The sequence below is a fragment of the Ixodes scapularis genome, unplaced genomic scaffold (assembly GCF_016920785.2).
Source record: "Ixodes scapularis isolate PalLabHiFi unplaced genomic scaffold, ASM1692078v2 ptg000597l_1___fragment_1__unscaffolded, whole genome shotgun sequence".
NCBI classification, from domain to species: domain Eukaryota; kingdom Metazoa; phylum Arthropoda; class Arachnida; order Ixodida; family Ixodidae; genus Ixodes; species Ixodes scapularis.
In genome coordinates, this window is record NW_024610006.1 from 5,196,598 (window position 1) to 5,222,015 (window position 25,418).

The window sequence follows — 25,418 nt, forward strand, 5'->3', positions numbered from 1 at the left end:
TTTTCAAGGTCAAGATATCCGTCGTAGAAGGGGGGCCACTCTGCAAGTATCTCGACTCGTGCATCTTCAAGCGCGACACGCCGCTCCTACCTCACTTGCAAACCTTTCACGTGCGGTGTCCCATAGACATGTTTACGCGCATATGCACCAAACACCTCAAGGGCGGCGAGCGACTACAAGAACTCACCGTCTACTGTGAAACCAGATTCTGCGACAACAGATACATTCAAATCATAAATCAAATATGCAAAACCGCCACGCGCCTGCGATCCCTGTCCATCTACAGCAACCCCTCGACCACCGCAGAGTATATTCTCAACAACATCCAGAGTCAAAGTCTCCAGTCCCTCTATCTTCTCTCCAACAACATTAGCGTACCTGGCATGAGCGTTCCAGTCATGTACGGCGAGTCCGAACTCTCTCACAAATTTTGCGTCGACCTACTCAAAAAGTCCTTTCCGAATTTGCGCTACTGTCTATGCGCCTTCAATCACATGTACAACATGGACCTGTCACCCACGCCCGCTCTGTTGAGGCAAAACTTTATTAATCCGCCCACGCCCATATCGTCTGTACGAGAAGAAAACGAAGATACGTACCTGCCGGCAAAGAAGCCTCGTCCTCCGCCCAGACAACAGCAAAGGCCCGTAGAGCCACCCAAACAATTCGACATAATGGAACAGCGCGAATTTTTGCAAGGACAGAAGAAGGAACTCAAACAATTCAACATGTCAGAGACTCTCTTGGAACAAGACTTTATTCCACCACCCAGCATTTCGACAACTTCGATTGAAGAATTTAAAACTCCGGACCCACCCTTATCGTCCACCACGGAAACTCCTCTGACCAGCGAAGTAGACAGCGTTAAGAACTTTCCATCGTCCGAAGACGGCAACAGTATTAACCTATCCAATCTCGGCAACAAACCCTCCATTTCTACAGTCTATGCAGATGGCGCCGTCTACTCCGACACGTCGGTAGAGGCTAAAAGGGTCTTTGAAAACGACCAAGTCGGTCAAGACGTGGTGCAATCGATGCAACCCAAGCCCACCTTCCCAGTCAACCCCTATTTACTTAAAGGAACGGCACAAGAGGAATACGACGAAGACATTTAAAATAATAAAGTTTAATTATTTGCCTCCGACACCAGAGAAGCGGTCTACGTCGCGTCGGACAAGAGGGCGGCCGTGCAGTCTTTCCGCAAGTCTCTCTTTATTGACGAAGACCGGGTGTTTGATCCACCGCTGACCGACCGGGAAGTTAGCATTCGCCTCAACGACGACCGAAGAGGAGGGGGAGACAGGTTCGTCTATGCCTTCGAGATCGACAATCGACTCGTCGAGGAAACGAACCTACTATTCGCCAGGCACGTGCCTCAAGTACTGGACGCTTCGCTATTTGTGCCGCACGAAGCGGAAAAACTCGTCTACCCAATCACAGACTCTTATCCGGCCGTCTGTTGGGTGACGCCCATCTTTTGCCTGTGCGCCTTTGCCGTTCTGTTTTCGAGCGAGTATGCGAATAATAAAAATGACTAATGAAACCAACAACGTCTACAGGGTCATGCTTCAGAGCATTTACTTATATAACCGAGACTTGCACGATCGACTATCCGACGTTGAGAATGGTTTGATAGTCGTTGGGATCTTATCAATACTTCTGTTTTTTGCTGTCGTTTTTCTCGCCTTTCTCGTATACACAGAGGGCCCGTCTTTGATACATAATAGTAAATAAGAAATGGAACTACCGGTTCTCGAGCGATTAGACTTGGGGCAGGCGGACACAGAGCCGTCGCCTTCTGCATTCGGAGACTACATCGACGTCGATTTGGACGTGTGCCGCTCCATAGACCCCACGATCCTGGTCTACGTGTCCCGGTACTTTGCGGAAAATCACCACGTCCAAGATCCGCCCTGCGAACAGGTAGACGCCAAAGACATCGTCCTGGTGTTTACGTTCAAGGCCACGACCACCGTGGACGACGACACGCGCTACAAGATGACGATGGTCGTAAACTTTGTGAACGCCTGTAGAGACGTCGTAATATCCGACATGATGTACAGCCGACGGCAGATTTTTCTACAACTGGAATATAAAAAGAGACTGTACGGCGGTCGTCACAAGTTTACAAAGACTCTGGGCCTGATCGACTACGTACTCAACGGCTACCTCAATTCCAAATCGGGATTTTACAAAATTTGGTACGATTATTACGACGTGTCCAAAGAAGACCGCGTAACAAAGACGATAAAGTACGTGGAGGGTCTAAAGTACAAGGGCGTCTACAAGCAACAGGATTTTGAAAAATTATCATCTTCGTGTGGCGAGCGCAAGTGGATGAATTTGAGAAACGCCGTCATTTGCAACGGCGTCGACACGAACAAGTACTATTGTTACGTCACATACCTCGGTTGGGACCGATATGACTTTTACATAGTGCCGAGATAACCTTGACAGAAGACTACCGCCGTCTACGAAAAAAAATAGAATCGCGAAATACTCTACTCATCTACCCTCTCCTCCCCCCCTACACCGTCCATGCATGGTGTGATATTACGTGAGCGGCTCTCATTCGTCGGTTGATAACACGTGGGCTTCTCCGACGCGACTGCTTGTACTTACAGCAAAGTTAACCCTACCCTCTCCCCCCACATCGCTTCGAGCCAGCCCGAGAGTAGCACCATGTCCATCCTGAAGAAAATTTCCACCGCCGACCAGTGGGCCTCCAACTACGAGAATCTTCAGAAGATGTTCTCGTATGACGATTTTTTTAAACCCTACGTGGATGTGCCAAAACATCTCGGCGCCGCCACGAAGCACGTCCTCCAATATTTTATAGAGTGCGGGCACATTGTCTCCGGCAATGACAACTGTTTTATCAAGAACTTTGTGGTCGCCTTCGCGAACCCAACCGTCGACCCGGTGGATCAACGCATAGTCGACGTGATTAATATCATAAATGCGTGCCATTATCTGAATGTCTTTGAGTTGGCGGTGACAAAGTACTATCTCTTGATATTTGTGCGGATCGTGCCGTCGAAACGGACGGATGCTGTCGGGCTGCGGAGAATACTCTGTTTTTTACACAGCGTCATCACCAGCTACGTGGGAAACCACCACGTCGAGTGGAGCGAAGACTGCGACGTGTTGGCCCCGCCGCCCCAGTCCACGATCCCCATGTACGAACTGGACTACAGGGGGTTTTTGGAAGTGGTGGACACTGACGTTTTCGTGGCCGAGTTGAGAAGCCAGCTCAACCGGGAGCGTCCATGGACGACCCTGAGGAAACTAGTCGTGAGACACGCCGACACTCCAAAATATTATATCGAGAGGGTGCGCAACTACGACCGTGCGGTGATTTACTAGGAAAATAAAAAGAAAACACTCGCAAACCAGAAACTGTGTCTTTATTCCCACAAAAAACCAATCGCCCGGGTGGAAACGGGCGCATTCGTTCGTCTTTTCGGAAGGCAGTAAAGTTGTTCCCAACGCGTAACAATAGGCGCGGTAAAACGCTTTTCGAAATGGGCAAACACCTGCGCAGCGCAATTTTTGCTTTATACTAAGTCTTATATCGACCTTAGCACATCTCAATGTCAACGCTCTGGGACCAGGTGCATTCGTCTCTACCTTTCCGAACAACAGACTTCTGGAGGCGTTACCTAAGGCGGGGGTAAAACATTCGCTTTAAAAATAAAAATGCATAAAGTCGTTTCCAACGCGTAAAAATAGGCGCGGTAGAACGCTCTTCGAAAGGGGCAAACACCTGCGCAGCGCAATTTTTGCTTCATACTAAGTCTTATATCGACCTTAGCACATCTCAATGTCAACGCTCTGGGACCAGGTGCATTCGTCTCTAGCTCTCCGAACAACAGACTTCTGGAGGCGTTACCTAAGGCGGGAGGTAAAACATTCGCTTTAAAATTAAAAATGCATAAAGTCGTTTCCAACGCGTAACAATAGGCGCGGTAGAACGCTCTTCGAAAGGGGCAAACACCTACGCAGCGCAATTTTTGCTTCATACTAAGTCTTATATTGACCTTAGCACATCTTAATGTCAACGCTCTGGGAAAAGGTGCATTCGTCTCTAGCTTTCCGAACAGCAGACTTATGGAAGCGTTACCTAAGGCGGGGGGTAACGTAGGAACCCACCACGTCGAATGAAGCCAATACTGCGACGTGTTGGCCCCGCCGTTCCCGTCCACGATTCCAAAGTACGAACAGGACTACAGGGGAATTTTTGGAAATGGCGGACACTGCCTTTTTTTTTTTTCGTGGCCGAGCTCGGAACCCAGCTCAACCGGGAGCGTACGTGAACGACCCTGCAGAAACTAGTCGTGAGACACGCCGACACTTCGAAATATTATATCGAGAGTGTGCGCAACTACGACCGTGCGGTGATTCACTAGTAAAATAAAAAAAAAACACTGGCAAACCAGAAACTGTGTCTTTATTCCCACAAAAACCAATCGTCCGGGTACCATGGGCTCGATTGAATAGTATCGACACGTCAGGCCGCCGGCGACGCTTCACAGGTGGGAGGGGCTGAGCTTGATACTATTGTAAAAATATTCTCGTGTTTATTATTCTCAAAATGAAATGAGCTCGTGCCGCGTAACGTCCTCTACCGTTGCTCGATCGGGCAATGGGATCCGGAACGTAGAGCGATGTTTGGTGACAGGCGTAGCGAGTCCACCACAGAGGGTTTCCGGTGGAGGAGGCCGACTTAACGGCCAAGAGGACGTAGGTGCTGTCGTGAGCGCCGACGACCGAAGATCCCTTGAGTGGTATGGGGAAGACGACCTTGACCGTCCTGGGCTCGGTGAACTCTATAGGTTCCTCGTCGCGCCCCAGCCGTATCTCGACCACCTCCTTGCACATGGTCACGGTGCTATCTTCTTGGGAATCGTCGTCGACAGTCTTCAAAACTACGTCCGCGCACTTTTCCACCTTCCAGACGTATTCTCGACCGCCGACATCGGTCAGTTGGATCGACCGAAGGTCGCACATTATTTAGATTTTTTCCACCACGGCAGATATTTTGTCGACGAGTCCTGATTCCATTAGAAGACATACACGCACCACGTGGACTCCGCGCACGCCCTGAGTCAGGAGGTGATCTAGCGGAATGACAGCCGCCTTTGGGAAGGAGAAGTGCTCAAACACGCTAATGTGCTCCTTTATATAGTCGGTGTTCTTTTTCACCACGTGACAGAGTTCTGGGAAAGGGACGTACTTGACGGCAACGTCTTTGAGCTCTACCGTCACCACAATCTGCTGCATGTAGGATACGTACTTGAGGTCGGGGTGCTCGGCGCACGCCTTTTGCGCGATGTGTACGAGCGCCTCGACTTTGGCGAGCGGCTGCGTGTCCTTTCGCGTGTGAAGCGACACGACACGCCCCATGCCGCCGACTTCTCCGTTGATCTTGGCGGCGATGCGTTTGAGTCTGTGCGACGAGTTGTCGTTCATGAGCGCGATGCGGAGAATGCCTTCGCCCGATTCCGTTTCGCAGTGATACACCGAGTCCAGTCCGCACTTCTTGACGACGTTTTCGTAGACCTCTAGTTTGGACTTGTTTAGCGTCATAAAGTCCGCGAGCTCCTTGGCACTGAGGGGCTTGTCTCCGTCGAATTTCGTGGCGATGGGCACGTTAATCAGAAACTGGAGACATTCGGTGCTAAAGAGAGCCGAAGCGCCAAATCTTCCGTCAACGTTGCACGTTATGTAGTCGAGTATTTTGTCAAACCCGGAGACGCGCTTGTCTTCCACATCGCAAAGCGTTCGCACCGGCATGTATTTATATAAATTAAAAACCAATTATGGAGTATGTCGTAGGGCTGCTGGCTTCTCTGCCTGCCGCGTATAATATACTGAAGAGGAAATTTAAAGGACTACCCGTATTTGTGTACATATATTCGAAAGAAAACCAGTGCGTTTTTTGGGATAACGTGGGTATGCGGTGGAACTCTCTAAATAATAGTTTATACCTGATGAGTGACGATTACAGTCCGGACAACCGCGGAACGACCGTCCTACTTTCGCCAGGCGAACTGGAAGTCGTGCACTCGAAGCGGGACAAGACAGCCGACGCGTACGTCCCTACGCACGAGCAGCATCGCCTTATGCGAGCTCTCGGCTGCGAGGAGAAAATCTACGACGTCGTCTGGAATGGCGGTCAGCGCGTCGTCTACACTTCCATGGACCTGTTTCGAATGCTATACAACAAGGGCGTCTTTATTTGACGTCAAAGTTTGGAAAGTTGAGCGAGCACTTTAACAACCCGTTGAGCAGGCGCCTCGGAAGCCTGGCTCTGTACTCGTAAGGAGTCACGTCCGCCGTCGTCGGCCCGTAAATATGTAGCCACACCGAGTCTCGCTCGTCGCTTTCCGACGCCAATCTTCGGTTGGACGCGACGTCGTGGGGGCTTCTTCTCGCGTCGGGCGCGTACTTTACCATGTCCACCGGTACGTTTCGCGGTTCTAAATAACCCAAATTTCTGTTCATTGCAAACACGACAATCATGTTATCGTCGTGCGAGCGCCGCTTGTACGTTTCGTAATGTTCTCTGCGTACGCATCGTCTGATTCCTTTTCCGTAATTGCCGCATATTGCCTGCCCCGTGCATAGAGTCGAGCAGTCTCCGTCGTTGACGCAAGACACGTATTCCTTATCGCAATCCATATACTTTTTTGTTTGAAGAAGAGATGACCTTTAAAAGTACTATACTCAAGGCTTCGGAAATGAACGGAGTCTATTTTCTGTGGGCTATGATACTGCTAGCATTTAGCGTTCTGGTTCTTTCGCTCACAATGTGCCGCGTCCTGTTTGCCCAAAGAAGAAAACGGAAACCGAAAAAGGAATTGAGTAAACGGGACAAGCTCGTAAACAGCATTAATAACGACAGCGACTTTTCGGACGACTTGTACGAGAACGTTCTATAAATAAAAATGGACATGTTTAGGAGTGCACTCCTGCCTTCTTCGCGAATCGACAATTACAACAATCCCCACAGTACCACCACGGCCGCAACTCCCCCTTTCAATACGACTGTGAATACAACTACGGCTCCCATGACCACTATTACTACTACTGCAACTACTAGTACTACTACTGCTACTACTAGTAGTAGTACTAGTACGAGCCACAGACTAGACACCGTCCCACTGACGACACCCGACCAAAGATACGTAGCATCTAATGCGACCATAGTCTACGACATGATGCTGGCATATTTCTGGACAAACACCGACAAGAACAAGCGATCCGACATTTACGACAGTCTCACTCTCCGGAACGCGGTGACTTCCGCGAGCGACCATCGAGCCGGTAGCGAACGTCTCTTTAGAAAACACGTTTACGAGGTTTTGGGCAGAACCTTTCCCTGGATCCTTAGCGTCGATAACGTCCGCGTCTGCGTCTCGGACCAGAGATCCGTACTGCCCATCGAGATCCTCATTCCACGCAGGGCGGCCTACACCAACGAGAGCGCAGACTTGGCTTTTGTCGGGCGCGTCCTATACGACCAGTACAAATCGGTGATTGATCCGTACGATCACGTCACGTATTTGGTTAGGAATCACCCCAAGCTCGTGGAACGCTACCCCATGTTCTGGTCCTACGTGTTTCTCAAAAACGTTCCGGCGTACAACGATTACGTGGAAGGCGACTGGAGCGACGAGAAGACAATCTTTTCGAGTCAGACCTATCAGGCGGGCTGGTTGAATGCAGACGCAATAACAATGCTGGCAAGCACAGTCACGAATCTGCCCTTTGGCGGAACGGGTGGCGTCGGCGAAGAGCCCGTAGCCCTGGGCGTGCGCGCCATGTACAACCTGGAGTTATTTAGTTCTGCCTACAACGGAGACTACCTGTTTACGGCCGCCGCCATCCGCAACGCGTACAAGTTTGCCTACGACTCGTGCCTCTACGTTCCGCGCGGCGTGGCCACGGCCGAGCTCCGTTCGCTAAAGAAGAGGGAGGTCCTTCTGGGCGTGCGGCAACCCACCATCTCCGACGTGGTCAACGACATCAACAACGTCAAGACGTCGTCCGTCATGGTCTACCTGGACGGAACCGTGAGAAAGAAGCGCGGCGGCGGCGTCGCGAGTGGCGGCGTGGGTTGCCTCAAGGCTTCCGGCCTGCAAGAGGACGTGGTGGAGAAAATTGTCGAGAGCGTCGAGTCGACCGTCAAGACCATACTACCCCGACTGTGCGAGACGATAGGAATTCCGAGCGTGATTGCCAACGCCATGACGGCAACGAAAAAGATTCGGCTACTAGACGTGCTGCGCACCGTGGACAACGTCCTCTTCCAACACAGCGACTGGGAAGAGAGAATAAACAGGGGTCTTGCCGCGATTCCGTCTCTGATCAACAACATAACCAACGAGCCGATCGTCAACTTTGTGCCGAGCAAAACGGCATACAAGCACGTACCCACAGGCAGCACCCTCGAGCTACCCGGCTTTGACAACTCGATTGTGCTCTCCACTCATCTCGATCCCGAAACAATCAAGCGCTTCTGTCCCCTCAAGTTCATTTTACAAGAGCCCTTTCTCTATCTAAACAAGGGGAGCGGGCGTTACCTTACCCACTCGAGTGGAGGTCACCCGATGCCCTTCACCCAGGTAGAGGGATCACGCATACTGTATCACTTTCTCGTCCAATAAAAAAAAACACAACCTCCATTATTTGGCGTGACCTTGTGTGATGAGAGTACTTAAGCGTCGCCCTTCTACACACACAATACACGTATTGACACCATGGGTATCCGAAATCTTTGGAATACACTCAACGCAGTTTGCAACCGCGCCGTCGAGGAGGAACTGGCACCGTTACTCGAGTCTCAGTTACAGCTCTTGGACGACCCCGGCAGTAACGTCGAGACGGCCACGAACCTCGTTTTGCGGACGTATTTTTCGCCTACGCCGTCTGCGCGTCACTTCGACTATGAGAGCGTGACGTCCTCGTTCGTGATCGGAGAGTCGGCGCGCATTCAAGTCGTCGTCGACGGTAACATTTTTCTACACCACTGCAAGCACTCGCTGACGGACCACCATCTCAAGACGTTTGCCGACAAGATCGATGCCGCACGAGCGATCGCCGACCGAGAGGAACGAGAGCGAGCGTGGGAAGCCTTGAACCTCGAGATTATCAAACACTACGTTCGCGAGACCAACGGAGATCTGGTTGGCGATTACGTCGAAGACTATATCGAAGACGACGCGTTTGTTCTTCGAGATTTGGACTGGGACAAGGAGTACGAGGCGAGACCGGGCGAACGCTGCATCCCATACGACGCCTTCTTCACGATGGTGTTTCATTGCATATCTAGGACGGTCAAGAGGGTCGTCAAGGGGCTGTCCCTAAACAGGCGTGTGGAAGTTGACGTGGTGGTGGTGTTTGACGGAATGTCGCCGACGGTAAAGTGGCCCGAGCAGTACAAGCGTCGCAGTAGAGAGCTGACCAACGTCATCAAAAACTCGTCTGGCGAGGACACCAAGCGAGTTCGGACCATCGAAAATTCGAGACTGCAGTCTGTCCTGAACGGAAGGCTCAAAAACTTGGCACGCTACGGCAAAGACGCCATGGCCACAATCTGCCGATTGACCGCGGCCTCGGACGTGATGCAGCACGTCAGGGAATATGCCACGCTTCTCGAGAACCCACTCTACGCCAAAGAGGTGATTGACGGCTACTCGAACGAGTCGGCTGCAGCGTACCAACTCTCGTCCTTTACGATCCTGCCGCCGTTCTACGTGGGGGAAGGCGACGTCAAGGTCGTGGACTCTTTAATGTGTCCGCCGCCAAACGACGAGCGCTGGGACGTGTCCGTCGTTGTCACCGACGATTCGGACATTCTCCTCGGGGTAGCTGCGGTCGTGGAAAAGATACCCTCGCGAGACGTCTACGTGTATTCGGCCCGCCAGTGCAGCGAGAGTAAGAAGCGACAGAACGAACACAGGTTCGAGTTTGGCGGCGTGCAACACGCCGTGTCTCTGCTGGACAGGTCTCTTCCCAGTCGTCAGGCGGGTTACTACCACATCAAGGACGATTTCTTTACTCGCGCTGTACGCGTCAGTAGTTCCGATCTTCACCCGCTGTTGTTTGTGGTGCCAATCTTGCTGTACGGCGGCTACGAGATGCTCCCGTTTATGATAAGCTCATCTAAAAAGGTGGACGGCAAGAAGGTGGACCTGTTTCGCGCTATGATGAACGCCGCAACGAAGGAGACTAGCTTCTTTGACATTTTACTGGCGGCGGTCGATGCCGCGGCACCTATGGAAGGGTCCACTACGCGGAGGCGAGCGGCCGCAATGTCCAAGGACTGGCCCAAGGCGAACGAGCGTCGGCAGAAAGTAGAGGAGATTGTCACGAAATGCCTGAAGCTGCTTCAGTACACCGCGCTCTACACCACGCAGCAGGACCGGCTAGCGTGGTACGTAAAGCCCGTAGAGTTTGTGTACGAAGACCGCGTGGTAGAGAGGGACGCGACAACAAACGCTTTCGTCACGCGACCGATCACGACCATGGGGCAGAACAAGGCGTGCCGCGTGAGTCTCGCCGACGTTGCGAGCGTCATAAGGGCCCTAAAGGCCAGCGACGCGTTGGAATCTGCGGTGGACATACGAGCTTACGTTATCGAATCTAGCGGCGAACACCTTGCGGTTTCCAGCGCCATCAAGGCGCTTTCGGCGCTCTACATGATGGGTGCTATGGAGTTTGATGACGACTACGACAATTGGTCGGACGTGGAAGCCCTTGCTGCCGTCCACAAGTGGTACGAGACCCGCTGTCTGTGTCCCTGCATCAAGACGATGGATCTACGACGCGTCTTGTGCATCTTTAGACAGAGCAGCGACTGGTCTCGCACGTTCACCACTAGCCTCATCAGACGGGCCTATAAGAAGAACAAGCGGCGACTGAGCAACCTCCGATTTCCTAGTTTCGACGCCATTTACAACGACATGTTGTGAATAAAAGAACGTTTGTTTGGACACACACACACACAGACGCACACACATAGAGACACATATGTATAGCAGCGTGCAAGCTAGCGTAAGCGTTTATTTTAGGCAAAGCAGACAAACACAAGCGAAAGCGAGTCACTTCTTGTAATACGACACTTTGTAAATGCCTTAGTCGTTGGTGGACGTAATGTTTGACTTTGTAACATCTTTTAATATCTGCAATTTCTGTATAGTGATGTAGTAGAAACAGTCGACGAGCCTCGAGACGACCAGATTGTGTAGACACATCCAATGCTTCTCGCAATAAAGGCGATCTGACACATACTGTCCGTCTTCCTTGGGTTTGATTTTGGCCACGAGCGCCGGTAGAGAGGTGGTCACCTCGTAGGTGCCGTGGTACGTGACTGGAATCACGTCGAAGAAGGATTCTTGTTCTTCCAGGGGATCGAAAGTGTAACCGAGTGGCAAAGTGGTCGTCTTGTCGTTTACATAGCTTTGCAGAACGTGGTGGAGAAAGGGTAGAATTGCATGCACGTTGTGATGCGCCGACGAGTGACGGACGTAGAGGTAGACGTAGTGCTTGGTGCATATCACGTCGTGCACCTTGAGATCGCGCAGCACGTTGATGAAGTTTATGCAGTCCACCACCTCTCGGTTGGCGTCCTTGTCCCTGTATGAAAAGACGAGTAGATAGAGGGACGACGAGCTGTCTTTCTGACAACACTCTGCTCCCTCTACGACCGATGGGACGTTGTTTTGAATAAAGAAATTTGCGATAGCGATCCAGATTTTATAGGGTATCGATACCGAAAGGTCCAGTTCGCAATGGAGATAGTCTCGCAGGGTCCTCATTTTTTGTTGCGAAAAGATATCGACGAACGTGACCTGTTTCAACATTTTACTCCCTCGATCGTTCAAATCAGTCACCGAACCTTTTTGTTAATGTATATGGGGGCGTTGGCGGTTTTTTATTTCAAATGCATATGGGCACGTTGCTGTCGTCGTCCTTGCTGCGAGGCGTGGACGTGGATGGATTGGAGAGTAGCGGCGCCATCATCGTGGAGACGTCTTCCATGGTTTTACGGAGCTTGTCTCGCATCGAGTTGGACAACAGGTCGTCGCTGTCGCATATCAGTCTGTTGAGAAACTTTGTTTCGACCGGAACGATGACTTCCACGTCGTCGGCCACGGACCACCTACAACGGGCTAGGGAGAGGCGCAAGGCCGTCGCCGAAACAAACTGCCCCCTAAACAGGTTGTAGCAATTAGACACGGAGGCAAAAGCCTTGAGTAGTTCCTTCTCGAGAAATTTCTTGTTGATGACGCTAATCTCGGTCTCGTCCTCGATAAAGAGCTTGATGAACATGTTCAAAAAGTCGGCTAGTACGCGTTGGTCCACCTCGCACGTGGATATGGCCGCCATGGCGCACTTCGCTCCGTTGGCGTCGCGCGTAGTGTGCATGGCAGTAGACATGGACGTGCACCACGAGATGATGGACGACGACACGCTAGGCGAGATGTGGTGTTCCAGATAGTTGGGCGACTGGACCCAGAGTAGAAAGTCGTTAAAGAAGCGCGAGTCGTACAGGTAGGTGTTTTCGCCGCGGTAGCTCCTGCAGAAACGCGTGTGATAAAACAGGTTGGTGGCCATCCGAAATAGCGCCGTGTTTGAGTAGGTGGCAATTTCTTCCTGGCGCGGAGTGGGTATGCATTTGGTCATCTTGAGGCACTGTAAGGTGGCCCCAAACATGTCCGAGTCCATCATCTCAAAGTTTAGGCACTGTAGAAACAGACCGAGGTTACGGGGCGAGACGCAACAGGCCTGGCTGTAAAATTTGTTGAGCTCCTGCGTGCCCTGGTCCGACTGTTTGTGCACTTCGACGAAGCGAGAGTCCACGCGCCCGTTGCTCATGCACTGTTCTATGATGGAGGCGATGTTAAGGACCGACACCTCGGTGGCCGGCGCCTTCTCCTTCTGCAGGGCTAGCACGTAGTGGTTGGTCCGCGGCACGGGGATCGTGTCGGAACTCTTCATGATGAGCTCGTTGTGGTCACGCAGCGTCGTAGAGATGGCCGGATCGATGATGTTGACGTCGTCCGTGACCCGCTCGGCCGGCATGACGGTCCGGAGCGTCATGTAGTCGGTGTCGCAGCGGTACACTCCGTTCTCGACGTTACTCGTGTACAACCTGTTGCTCTCTTCGACCAGGAGGTTGATGACGTCCTGTGGCTTGTTGTTTTGCGAAAACTTTACGCGAATGGCCCCGACAATGTTTTCGTTGACGGTGTGTGGCTGCGTGATCCTGTGCATGAGGCTGAGACCGTTGGCCACGTCGAGCCAGTTGTGGCCCATGGCGCTCTCAAACTGAAAGATGGGGTTGCACTTTACGCGCACCGCCGCGTAGTTGCACAGGGATACTAGCATGACCGCCGTAATCTTGGCTGCCGTCCTTGCGCCCACCGCCATACCGCGAGTCGCCTCGCGCGCATGGGAAAAGATCTCTTCGATGTAGAGGAGTAGCAGGCGCAGAATGGCAGTAGCGTACGCGTCCACGTACGGCTTCAGATCCCTGATGGCGCGCTGAGTGGTCGACGAGGAAGAGGTTTTCCTAAGTATGTTGAGACTGTTTCGTACGTATTCGATTCCCATTACGCAGTGAAATACTGTATTGTCATTTAGGAGCGTTTGGATGGCCATCTGATCCATGTCGACCGTCATCAGTATGTTACTACCGAGTTCGAAAACGCGAAAGAGCATATCTGCAACCGGTTCCACATCTCCGTTGGTCAGGAGCGTCGTGCGCGCCTTGGTAATGTGCTGCATGAGTTTCTTGGACGAGTAGCCGAGTAAGGTCGACGTGTCGTTCGGGAGCGTGGGCACGTATTTATCGCCATCTCTCCTGTAAGACACGTTACGGATCCCATAAGCAAGGAAGTCGTGCGTCGCTTCAAGACGTTCGCCGAATGGCGACTTCGCACCAGAGCCACGCCTCGAGACTTTGCCTATGCCGGCCTAGAATATTGCGCTGACCGGAAACACATCTACTGTCGGCACTGCAAATTTCAAGTCGCCGAACAGGACTGGGAGACGCTCACGTTTCACCCGATGGACCTTCACCGCCGAATGCCGTGCAAGTTTCTCGAGCAGTACAGGGACCCGCGGCTGAACGTAGCAAAGGTCGTGTCCGTCTTGCCGAGCTACTCTCACCCGGTCTACAAGAGATACGTCGACGAGAAGATTCGAGCCAAGACCTTTCACGATGTTCGAGGCCCTGCGTTCGCCAAGGCCGGCTTTTTCTGCTCGCACGACGACGAGCAGGGCTACCTCTCCCGCGAACAGATAGTGACCCGCATAATCGTTTGTTTCTACTGCGGGGTGCAAGTATTTTCGATCCTCGACTGCGAAGAAGACGATCCGTGGCTGCTACACGCCCGCAGGTCCCCCAATTGCGTGTTTCTACGAGTGAACAAGACCTATTACTACGTGCACGATGCAGTCGAAAAGTTTTACAGGAGCGAGATGTACTGGGCGTCTCACTTTCCCGAGATCGACGATCTCGTCAAGGACCCAAAGTTCCGCAACAGGACTATGAGTACTCTGTACACGGCCAACCTGACGCATCCCTTGAACGTATCGGCGATGGTGAGTGCCATTCGGAGCAGCAAGGCGACTCCGTTGGGCAGTCACACTCTGTTTGAGCCAGTGAACGCCCTTCCTTCGTTCGATCACAAGGCTATCGGTAGGTGGGGTAACTTTGTGATAGATAGCGCGATCAGTGATACGCACTATTCCGCTATAAAGTCACGAGACGAATCAACTAAGGGGTGCATCGTATGCATGAAGGCTCCGGCTAACATTGCCTACTTGCCGTGCGGACACTGCGTGTCGTGTTTCGACTGCACCATATTATTCAAACATTGCAAGGCCTGTAGACTCAAAATCGACTTTATTTCTAGAGTCTACTTTGCTTAAGAACATGTCTTTCTACTGGAGACTGTTCGACCACGAACCGACTGTGGCCAAGGTGATGTCCGACTTTAAAACTTTTGCGACGTGGCCTTTGCGCAACAGTACCCCCACACCCAAGGACTTTGCCATGGCAGGACTCGCCTACGATCCGGAGAAGCGGATTCTCAGCTGCTCGATGTGCCAGCAAAAGACTCAACTCTCTATTATCGTGGCCTCAGACGAAACACTTCCCCAAGGACTGCACGAATCCGACTGTGACGCACCGCTACGCACGCTGAGTCCAGACGTCTCGGCGGTGGTGACCGAACGAGCGCTTGCCTTTAGGCCCGAGTTTCAGACTTACACTGCGAGGTTCGCCTCCTTCGACGCTCGGCCGAAAGAAGAAGAAGTCTTTGACGTGGATTACATGGCATCTGCGGGATTTTATTACCTGTCCGATCGGACCGTGGAATGCTTTTGTTGCGGACTTCGGTTGCTTTCGTGGGAAGCCGACTACGACGACCCAGTCGAGGAACACGCCAAGTACAACCCTCGCTGCCCCTATCTTCGATTGTGCGCGAGCGTAACATACATCAAGGAGGTGTCCGACGTGTATAGAAATAGCGATTTATTTTGGTTGCTAGAATATACCAAGGACATTGAGTTTGTCTCAAACAAATACAGCCTAGACTTTATAACAGCATTGGCCACTTCCAAGTTTGATCTTTCCTGTCCGAACAAGCTAAAGTCCTTTCTCGAAAACAGCGATTCTTTTTCGGCGCTGAGCGTAGGACGTCCGTATCCCACGCGCATCGACAAGACGAGCATCTCCATGAAGCGGTCCGATCCGTCCACGACGATTTGCGTCGTCTGCATGAACTGTCCGGTGTGTATAGTTACTTTGCCCTGTGCCCACGCCGCCTTATGTTTAAATTGTCTATTTCCAATGATTTACAATTCGAGAGAGCAATTTGTGTGTTGCCTTTGTAAATCTGCAGTGAGTGGAATGTATCGAATTCATTAAATAAACTATTTGTACTGGCACTAGTGTAGTGTGCATGCAAAAGAACGATTCGTGACTCAAAAATATAAGCACGCGAAATATTTATTTTCAAGCATAACTCAGTCGTCTTCTTCGCCCATTGAGTCTTCTCCTTCGTCGTAGTTGAAGGTGTTTAGGACGATCGGACCCAGCATTCTGTCGTCGTCCGATTCGAGATATTCGTCGGCGTCACTGTCGTAGTCGTCACTGTAGCCGTCGTCACCGTCACCGTCGTCACTGTCGAGGTCTTGGTACTCGATGTCACCCACAACACCGTCCACACCTTCGATAACGTCTAGGTCGGTTGGCGCAATGTTTCTTAGTGACGGAGACACTGTGCTAGAAATACACAAAGTGTATTCACCAAGGTAGACGTCCTTGTTGGGGACGTCTCTAGCGGTGAGTAGTCAGTCTTCGATGCACGTTGAGAAATTGGTGAAGCGTTTCTCGGCGTATAAATCCGAGTCCGGTCATGCAGAGGCTCCGTATGCCAACGTCGATGATCCTCTTTTCTGCGAGATACATCAAGGCTTCGTCGTCTAGGTGATAGCACGATCCCATCTGCAAGTGAGTCAAATTAGGTAGACCGTCCGCTAAGCACTTTACAGAGTCGTTGGTCAAGCCGGGTGCGTGACGTAGGAGCAAAGTCTTGATGTTCGGGTAGAAACGAACCAAATCACTGACGTGGCGGTCTCGCAGCATTGGATAGTGCACCAACTCCAAGAATGTGATGTGCGTAGGAAAGCTTCTTAATATTGAAATTTCGGTATACGCACAGTGAATTTGCCCTTCCACGTTGTCCCAAGCGTAGCCCTCTTCTTCGTGGTATATACTAAGCACCACTGTTTTCCAATCCACCACGCTTGACACTCTGGACTGAGCGAACACTTGTACGCAGGTGTCGGCCAGCGGGAGAGATGGGGACCTGTCTAGTCGAGCCATTGTCGCTTTGGGTTATAGGGTAGTAGTCGTGTCGTGTCGTGATGTCGGGGGAGAGGGTAGGGTTAGCTTTGCTGTAAGCGTAGTACGTGCGAGTACATATATATATATATATACCCTCACTCGCTCTCTGAAAACGGAGATAACGTTTCGCTACAAAAAACAAAATCGTACATTTCCTGACTCAACTGATTCGAAGCGCAAAAGACAAAGTGCGTCACGTTATCTTTAGAGGCGAAGAGTTCCGTCGTTATCACCAAGATAGCGTATATAGATTCGTTGTTCTGCAATATCACTCGAAGGACAGCTAGACTGGCGTTTCTTATTCCAGTCAGACACAAACTCTTGAGTCGACGCAAAGGAGCCAGATGAATCAATCCCTCGTTCCTGATACGGCCACCGTTGTTGCTGATTTGAAGATGTTCGAGAGATTGAGCGTAGGTCGCCAAGTATTGTAGAGCAGAGTTTGACAATAGGGGGGCGTTCCTCAGGAGTATGGTCTTGAGGTGCGTATACGTACAAACAATGTACAACAATTGTGCGTCCTCCAAGGTCGGATAGTCGACAAGGTCCAAAACGGTCAGAGCGTTCGCGGACACATGAGAAAGTTTACAAATTTCGGAGAACAGGACGACCCTCTCTCGTTCAAACTCTTCCTCATTTGAGTCTTCCGAATAAACGTTGGCCACTACTCTGCTCCAGTCGAAGGTTCGCGATTGATCAAACTTGGTGGCCTCGCGAAACTCTTTGGACACGCTGGATGCTACTCCGGTCATGTTCTACGTTTGTCGACGCGCTTCGGCAGGCGCGCGTATATATACGTACGTTTTGTGTATGTAGAAAAATAAAGCCTCTCGAATGATTGTTTGTTTATTTCAAAAAAAGACACGTACTAGACGTTGCGCAAAGCTCGCATAATGTGATCGCTTTCGGTGTAGTATCTCTTGTACTTGTAGCGCCTGATCTCGTCACTGACGTCGTCGTCACCGTCGTCACCGTCTTCAGCGTCGTCGTCGCTATCCACGTTGCGCTCAGCGTAGTCGTCGTCCGAATTTCCGTGAAACTTGGGCTCATTATTATTATTATTATTTGTCTCGTACACCGTCCGTCTGGTACGCAGAGTCGATTTGTAGCGGCCTCCGCCGGTCGAATGGAATATCCGTGGACGGACCCAGCGGTCTCTTTTCCCAGTCGTCCACGATCCTGTAGTTGGGGCGATTGGAAACGCGATACTTGAATTCCTTTCGCACGTTGTCGCGCGCGTTTGGACGAAACTTTGCACCAGACTCTCGGTGCACGATGTTGTCGGAATAATACGTGTCGTGCGTGGGCAAGTTTGTAAAGTCGCCGTTTATTGTCCTATACAACTCGCCTAGCTCGACCATCTCGTAGGCCACGACTATGGTTTCCAGAAAGGACGGCGGTGGGTCGCGAATCACGTCGATCCTCTGCCCCACCTTGATCGAGCGGCTGGTGACCACGTCGTGAAACTTGCTAGATATCTTGTCAATGTTTACGTTCACCAAGACTCCCGAAACGTAGGGCGAATGATTATCTCCGGTGGTCCTACCGACTTTGGTTTCCAACAGGGCTGCGCCGTCGCTTCTCGCTTTAAACACGGGATAGAACGAGTTAGATCGAATAGCCTTGGCCGTTTGGGCGTACTCCCTTCCGCACATGACGTCGCCCTTCTTGTTACGCACGGGCACTATCGAGTACATGTCATTCAACACGTGAACTGGAAATTGACTGACGAAAATTGGGGCGCTGCGCTTGTGCATCTTAAAGACCTGAAAGTCTCTGATCACGTCGTTGGCACGCTTTATGAGACGGTTCTTCTCCGACCGCAACCCCTCGTGAGCGCTCGTGAGAGACCTGAGCAGGCTCGGCGGGAGTTGGTCGAAAGAATAATCCACGCGCACTTGATACATTTTTTTATTACACGGGATACATGTACTTGGAGTCGCTGCTGGCGTTTCTGGACATTGTTCGCCTACCGACACTGACGCTGCGACCGAGTCGGCCTCGGTTGATGGAAATGCTACGGCTCCTCCTGTTGCCGACGCTGCGACTCCTCTTCCTTCCTCTTCTTCGACCCGAGGAGAGAACGCTCCTACTCCTACTCCTCCGCCGCGCGACGCTTCCGCTCCTGCTCCTCCGCCGCGCGACGCTTCCGCTCCTGCTCCTAGTCCTCCGCCGCGCGACGCTCTTGCTACGACTCCTCCTCGTTCTTTGACTCGATGGTCGAATCTTGTCGAGGATCGCGTGAGTTATCAGCGCGTGTCTGGCTCGATTGATCGGACATGACGCCGGCAGTCGGTGTTTGCGAGCAAAGGCCTGAATTAGTTTCCCCAATAAAAGTTTCAGGTAGGTTGGACTCTGTCCTCGTTTAACCCGCATGGAGCCGAGAATGCGCCTTTGATCTTCCTTGGTGAAATGTTCGAGGCGATACGGCTTTCTCGTATCGAGTCTACGACCGTTCCTGTTGCATCTCGAACACTTTGTTCTGGCGGTTCGTTTCGAGAAACCGCACTTGGAAAATTTGACCATTTTTATTTACTCGTTAAAAGCCATGCCTCTCAACAGAGCCTCGACATTTTCTGGAACGCGCGTCGGAAGACGCACTTTGTTCTTGAGTTTGTTCACGTAAGAAGAGACCTTGACGGCGATGGCGTTTTCGCGAAACGTTGTCGAAAGCGGGTGCTTGGTGACAGAGTTGTGGGTGGCGACTCCCTTTTCAAAGTGTTCGCGGACGTCGCGGTGTATCTCTCTAAACTTGTAGCGTTTGGCCAGAACGTTTGTCGGGTACTGCGATATGTCGTACTGACGCTGCTTACAGTATTGTACGATCGCCTTTCTCTGAAGAAGGTTATTTAGCTGAGTCTTCAATTTCGGATTAGGAGTAAAGGACTTTTCAATTTCCAATCGCACGTCTGTCGGTAGACTACTAATGTCCGGGACTTTTGTCAGGGAATAAAATCCCTCACCCGTCTTCTTTGTCCGGCGGGCGCCGGTCCGTCGACGCTTATTCTTCATTCTCTCGAAACGAACGAACGTGGATATGTTTTCAAACAGAGCGTCTCATAGGGCTCTCGTAGGTTTTTTTTGCTCGTCGTCCATGATCATTCGGATGGCCGTTTGAATCCGCAAGTATCGCAACACGTCGCCCGTGTACAGGTGTTGATATGGTTTATAAACGACGGCAGTGCGTTCCCAAATGTCTTCACCAATCACAAAGTCCTCGATGCATTTCCTCAATATTTTTTTCTGCGAGTCCGATTCCATCATTTTTATAATTGTAGTATCGAGGGCCCTCCCTCGTAATCCATCACCGCATCACACAACGCTCGAGCGTTCAAGTCGCGATCTCTGGACAGTTCCTCGGCCAGGCTCGGTTCTCGTCCATACTTTTCTTTAAATTCGACTCGCCACTGCCGCTTGCAGATTTGCTTCTCCACGATGTCGACCCGTTCGTAGCACTCGACGTCAATTTTGTTGTCTTTCAACACGACGTTCATGACCCTGTAGTCGTCTCGGCGCAGCGCAAAATTTATAAACTCGATCACGTTGCGAAAGGCCACGTTCACCCTGGTCATGCGCTTAACTGCCACGAGCGCCTTGTAGAGGAATTCGCGTTGGCGCACCGCGCCGAGTTCCTCAAAGGCGCGTTCGAGTTTGTAGGCAAAACCCTGATCTACCGTGTAATGGTTTAAGGTCTCGATCGTCATAGGGCCCAAGATTTCTCTAAACTGTCGCCTGATGGCTTCCACCTTGTCCGCGTTACTTTCGGCCAGTTCCAAATTGTATTGCGGAACGTGAAACGGCGTCACGCCGGAATACCTGGGGGTTTCTATAGCGCTCGATGCCGGTGACTCCATCATTCCGTATTCTTCGTTTGTAAACAACATTGCGCGGTCAGAGGCGTTGATTGTTTATTATAATCTGAGGAATGACATAACCTTTGTCCAAGAGTCGCTTTATCGTCGGGTGTAAATTACGTTCGTGTTCCGGATCGAGAATGGTTCTCTGTCCTCTACGCGTCATGTTGCGTTCGCCAATCTCTATTACGCCGCCGACGCGAACTCTATTGGGATCGTCCACAAATTCCTCGCACTCGACGACCGGTAGTTGTCCCGCCTGCTGCTGTTCTTCTCCTCGATGTACGAGTATGGGATAGGACATGTCGCCTGCCTGGGCCCTACCGACCGCCAACGTGTTGGATTTACCGGCACCGCGGCCTCCCCTGCTACCTCGCCGAGCTCTGGGTGGCATTTTTTATTTGACCGCTACGATGTGTGCATTGTACCTATCTAGCAAGTCGCGTATCTTGACGTACAATTTGGAATGACCGGTGGTATTTTTCCCGTACACCAAACTCAGGTAGGACGTAAGGGTTCGTTCCAGGAGGGTGCAGTTGAAGACGTTTTCGTCCAAACCGGTCAGGTCGGAGGCTATTCGCTTGGCCACGTTGCTCGGCTCGATTTTTATGTCTCTGCCGTACACGGCCACGTCTTTGCTCAACAGAGTGCCCACGCATTTGTCGCTCAACTTGGTGAAGGCTCCGTTGGCGAGGACAAAGTTGTAAAGCGGCTCGTACGTGCCCATTGGTTCCGAAGGGTCGGCAGGAACGACGCCGCTGAGGTCTCTGTAGGCCAAAGCCATGCAGGCCAATTTAAGCGTGTCCAGGAGGAGCTCCACGCGGTTATTGTCGCCCAGTAGATAGTTTTTTACGTACGCGTTCAGGAAGGTAGGCCGCGGGTAGTCGTACGGCGCGTACACGTACGTCATACAGTCCCTGACCATGTCTTCGACGTTCCCCGCCTCGCCAAAGTCGAACGCCGATCGAGAGTAGCTTTCGAGGACGGTATAGGTGGCCTTCTCCACGCTCTTTAGGATGTTGGAGCACAGGCGCATCTGGCCTCCGGTGCACACGTCGATGTAGGTCTGGCTAACCGTTACGTCGGTCGAGTAGAGTAGATAGTGAGCCATGATCATGGCCCAGTCTTCGGCCACCATGGGGTTCCAGTCGCGGGCCGCCAGCGCATTTAGTACCTTGTCGTTCGTACCGTAGTACAGAGTCAGGATGCCGTTGATTTGCACCTGGCTACCAATGTACTCCACCTTTCGAAAGACGGGAAAGAAGCTCTTGAGGTACTCGCCCAGCGACTTTTCGCTCGTGTACCAATCGTAGACCAGTCTCTCGTCGTAACCGGCGTCCAAGACGATCTCACCAAACTCGTTGATGCCTTCCGTCCTGTCTACCGTCCGTTCGTTCTGCATCGACGTAAACACGAGCTTGTTCTTGAAGGTGCTGTCATAGGGCGTGCACGAGTGCTTCGGGATGCCACTCTCTTCGTGAGAGACCCACATGAGTGTCAGGTACTTTGCGACGACGGCGCAAAACACTTCGTACACGTAACCCTTGATGGAAGCAAACGAGTAGACGGCGTCCTCGCTCAGGTGCATGTGGGGGGCACCCGCTTTGCGCACAATGTTGTGGATGCAGGGCAGGGCCTCTTCTGGGTTTGTTTCCACCGCGTTCTTCAGCGTGTTCACTATGCTCGAACTGACAGACACGTCAGGAATCTGAACGTGCAGACTGTACGGGAGTCCCATCGGATCGTCCATCTCGAGATTCGAAAAGAGGTTGCATTTCACCAGACACGCGTTATACGCGGCCAGCACTTTGCAAACGTAGAGCAAATAGCCGCGCAGAGCGCACGCTTTGCCGTCTCGTTCGGAACGGAGCCCGAGGTAACCGTTTATTCCGTCGTACATGCTGCACTTTGCGTTACCGAACACGATCGGAAGACGAAGCTTGACGGGCACCCTCGTCGGCCCGCTTGCGCCCAGATCGTCGAGCAGCGCGGAACGTCCGCCCGACGTCAGAACGCTCTTGAAGGGGAAGCTCCACTCGTCGTTGTAGTCGTAGAGCCACTTTATAGCGGCAAACACCCTGATCCACCCCCAGGCAGACGTCGTGGTCTTGACGTCCAGTGGCGAGACACGCGAGTCTTCTCCGGCGTGCCTGGCGAGCGGAAGGTGCGGAAACAGGGTCACGTTGAGCACGTCTCGTTGCGTTCGCGTGACGAGCCGCATGAAATTCACTTTGGGAAGATACTCGTACTTGTGCAGAAAGGCGCACCACGAGAAGGGCATGTCGCAGTTTGCGCAAACGAGGGTGCCCGCCGTCTGCGTGAGCTTGTTAAAGTAGCAGTAGAGACAGCCCACCGGGTGCAGACAAGGGTAGGCAAACACCGTGGCGTCATACTCTCCGTCGCAAAATACGCACGTGTGCCAGTCTCCCTCGCCGCCGACGTGCGAGCTCCAGTGCCAGTTTGAGTCTATGGAAATTTTGGACAGGTGATTCATCGTGTCCGTTATCATGTCCATCTCCCTGATGGTACCGTCGTAGACGACGGGGTGCGGGTCGTCTTCGCTGTAGCCGAGAAACTCGCCACCGCCACCTTGCACGATCCTCGGGTTGTTGTCGGACACAAAGGCGACGAGCTGCTTGATGCGGTCCGTCTCCCGATTGGAACGACGTATGCCCTGCGCGTGTTTCTGTATGGCGTTGGGCAGGTAGGCGCCAACGGCTGTGTAATTGCGGTCCTCGTACGTCATGCATGTGAAACACAGTTTGGAGCCCGAGTTGTGACGGGCGGTGACCGGCGCGTAGAGGCAGCGGTCGCAAGACGCGGGCCATTCCACGACGGTGGGCACATAGGCCAGATACAACTTCTTGTCTATCACGTTATACTCGGCCGGAATTCTGTTGAGGACCTTTCGCACGAGGGCCTTCATGTTTTTTCTGGCGTAGTCAATCATCTCGTAGTTGTACTGAGCGGCGTCTCGTATCTGCGTCGACAATGGGCAGTGCGGCGTGTAGTTTGAAATGGGCAGGCGAAATAGTTCTTCCGATGCCTCGACGTCGCGCTGATCGCAGCGCTGATTGCCCTTTTGCAGCTCCACGAGCATCGATTCCATGTACGGGTTCGGATAGGTAGCGTGCATGTTTAGGTTGCTCACGTCTTTGCGAATGGACGGTTCTTCGGATTCCGGGTCTACCGCCACCGTCTTTACGCTGCACGACATCCTGTTGGTGTCGTCTTCGTCGACGCCTTCGGGATAGTGAATGTATGCCGTGGTCGTTATGCCTCGCGTGGTTTGGTGGTGGCGGCGGCAGACAATATTTTTAAATATGCAGAAAGAACGCTCTTTGTAAAGATGCCGTCCGTGCTTTGCAGTTGCGAATCTATCGAGATTAGCAGTTTGGACACGAAATTACGCACGCACGTCTCCAGACGCGGCTGGTACTTGTCGAAACCCCATCGTTTGGCGACTGCGGCGCCCTGACGAGGAGGCGGTCTAGACTAAAATTGTCTAGGTAAGGCTCGAGGTGCGCGATGGTTCCGTCGCAGACGCTCTCCAAGTCATCTATTCGCTTTCTCAAATCGTTTATTTCTCTCCTATAAAGTTCCAAGTCTCGGTCTTGGCGCAGAATGTCGGATACATTGAAGGTTTTATTTCCCAATCGCACGTAGTCCTCTACGAAAGGCGCAATCGCACCTTCCTCGTCCGCCAAGTAGGCTTCGCGGCGTTCCAACTTTACCGGGATCCATTCGTCGTTGTCGTCGTCGACGACCATACTACTTCTCTGCCTCTTAGCGGACAGTGTCTCGAGATAGCGTCGATGTAGCAGGTCCCTTGCCCTAATCAAGTTGTTGTACATCATAGTTTCTCCGACTGACACGGGCGCGTCCACCTTGCGAGCCAGGATCTGAAGGGCGTCGATAATTTTTTGAGGAGACAGCGAAGCGTCGGGGTGTGCCTCGGCAAAGTCCAGAATCTCCTGGACCACGCGCAGCGAATCGTCCCACTCGTTTCGCAGGCGAACGGCCTCGGCGTGCCTCTTGATGTAGTCCAGGAGAGCGTGTTTGTACAAGTTTTCTCTGTTTACGGGACACGTCATTTTTTTTTCCTCTCTATCAACAGACCTCGAATATGGCCCGGATGTCGTAGCGTAACTTCTTGCTGCCTCGAACGCTGTCGGAGGAGTCGACGGCGTACTGCCGCTGTCCCAGCCGACTTCCTCGAACAAAGTTCATTTCCAAGTCGGACAGGTTCAGGGCCGGAGGCAGCGTCGCGTGATCCGGATAGAAATCGCCGACTCCTTCACCGCTCCTCCTCCTGAGAAACTTCCAATAGGTCTTGTTGTAAATGGACGCGTCGCCGCTGTCGTAGACGGCGTACGCGTTGAGTCTACCGTCCGCCACGCATCTCACCTCGTGGCGCACGACTGTGTTTACGTCCACGTCTCGAATGTCCGTCGAGTACGAGGCGTCTCCGTTGGTCAGGTAGAGGCTGTAGTCTCTAAAATTGCCCACGACGTTCTTGCCGTACTGCATGCACTTGCGCAGGTTCTCGTCCTTTTCCAGCTCGGACGCAAAGCCTAGGATGCTACCAGAGATGTACGCGTTGCCCAGAAACCACCAGCTAGGCACCGCCCCTTTTG

At 52.2% G+C, this 25,418-nt stretch overlaps 1 protein-coding gene across 1 annotated transcript; it reads left to right on the forward strand.

Annotated features, from left to right (window-relative positions):
- The first annotated feature begins 13,396 nt into the window (after window positions 1–13,396).
- Window positions 13,397–14,946, forward strand: LOC120847182. The gene is made up of 3 exons (XM_042287886.1): window positions 13,397–13,443; window positions 14,196–14,616; window positions 14,797–14,946. Exons 1-3 carry the CDS (start codon window positions 13,397–13,399, stop codon window positions 14,944–14,946), a joined length of 618 nt encoding a protein of 205 aa, XP_042143820.1.
- Window positions 14,947–25,418: the final 10,472 nt, after the last annotated feature.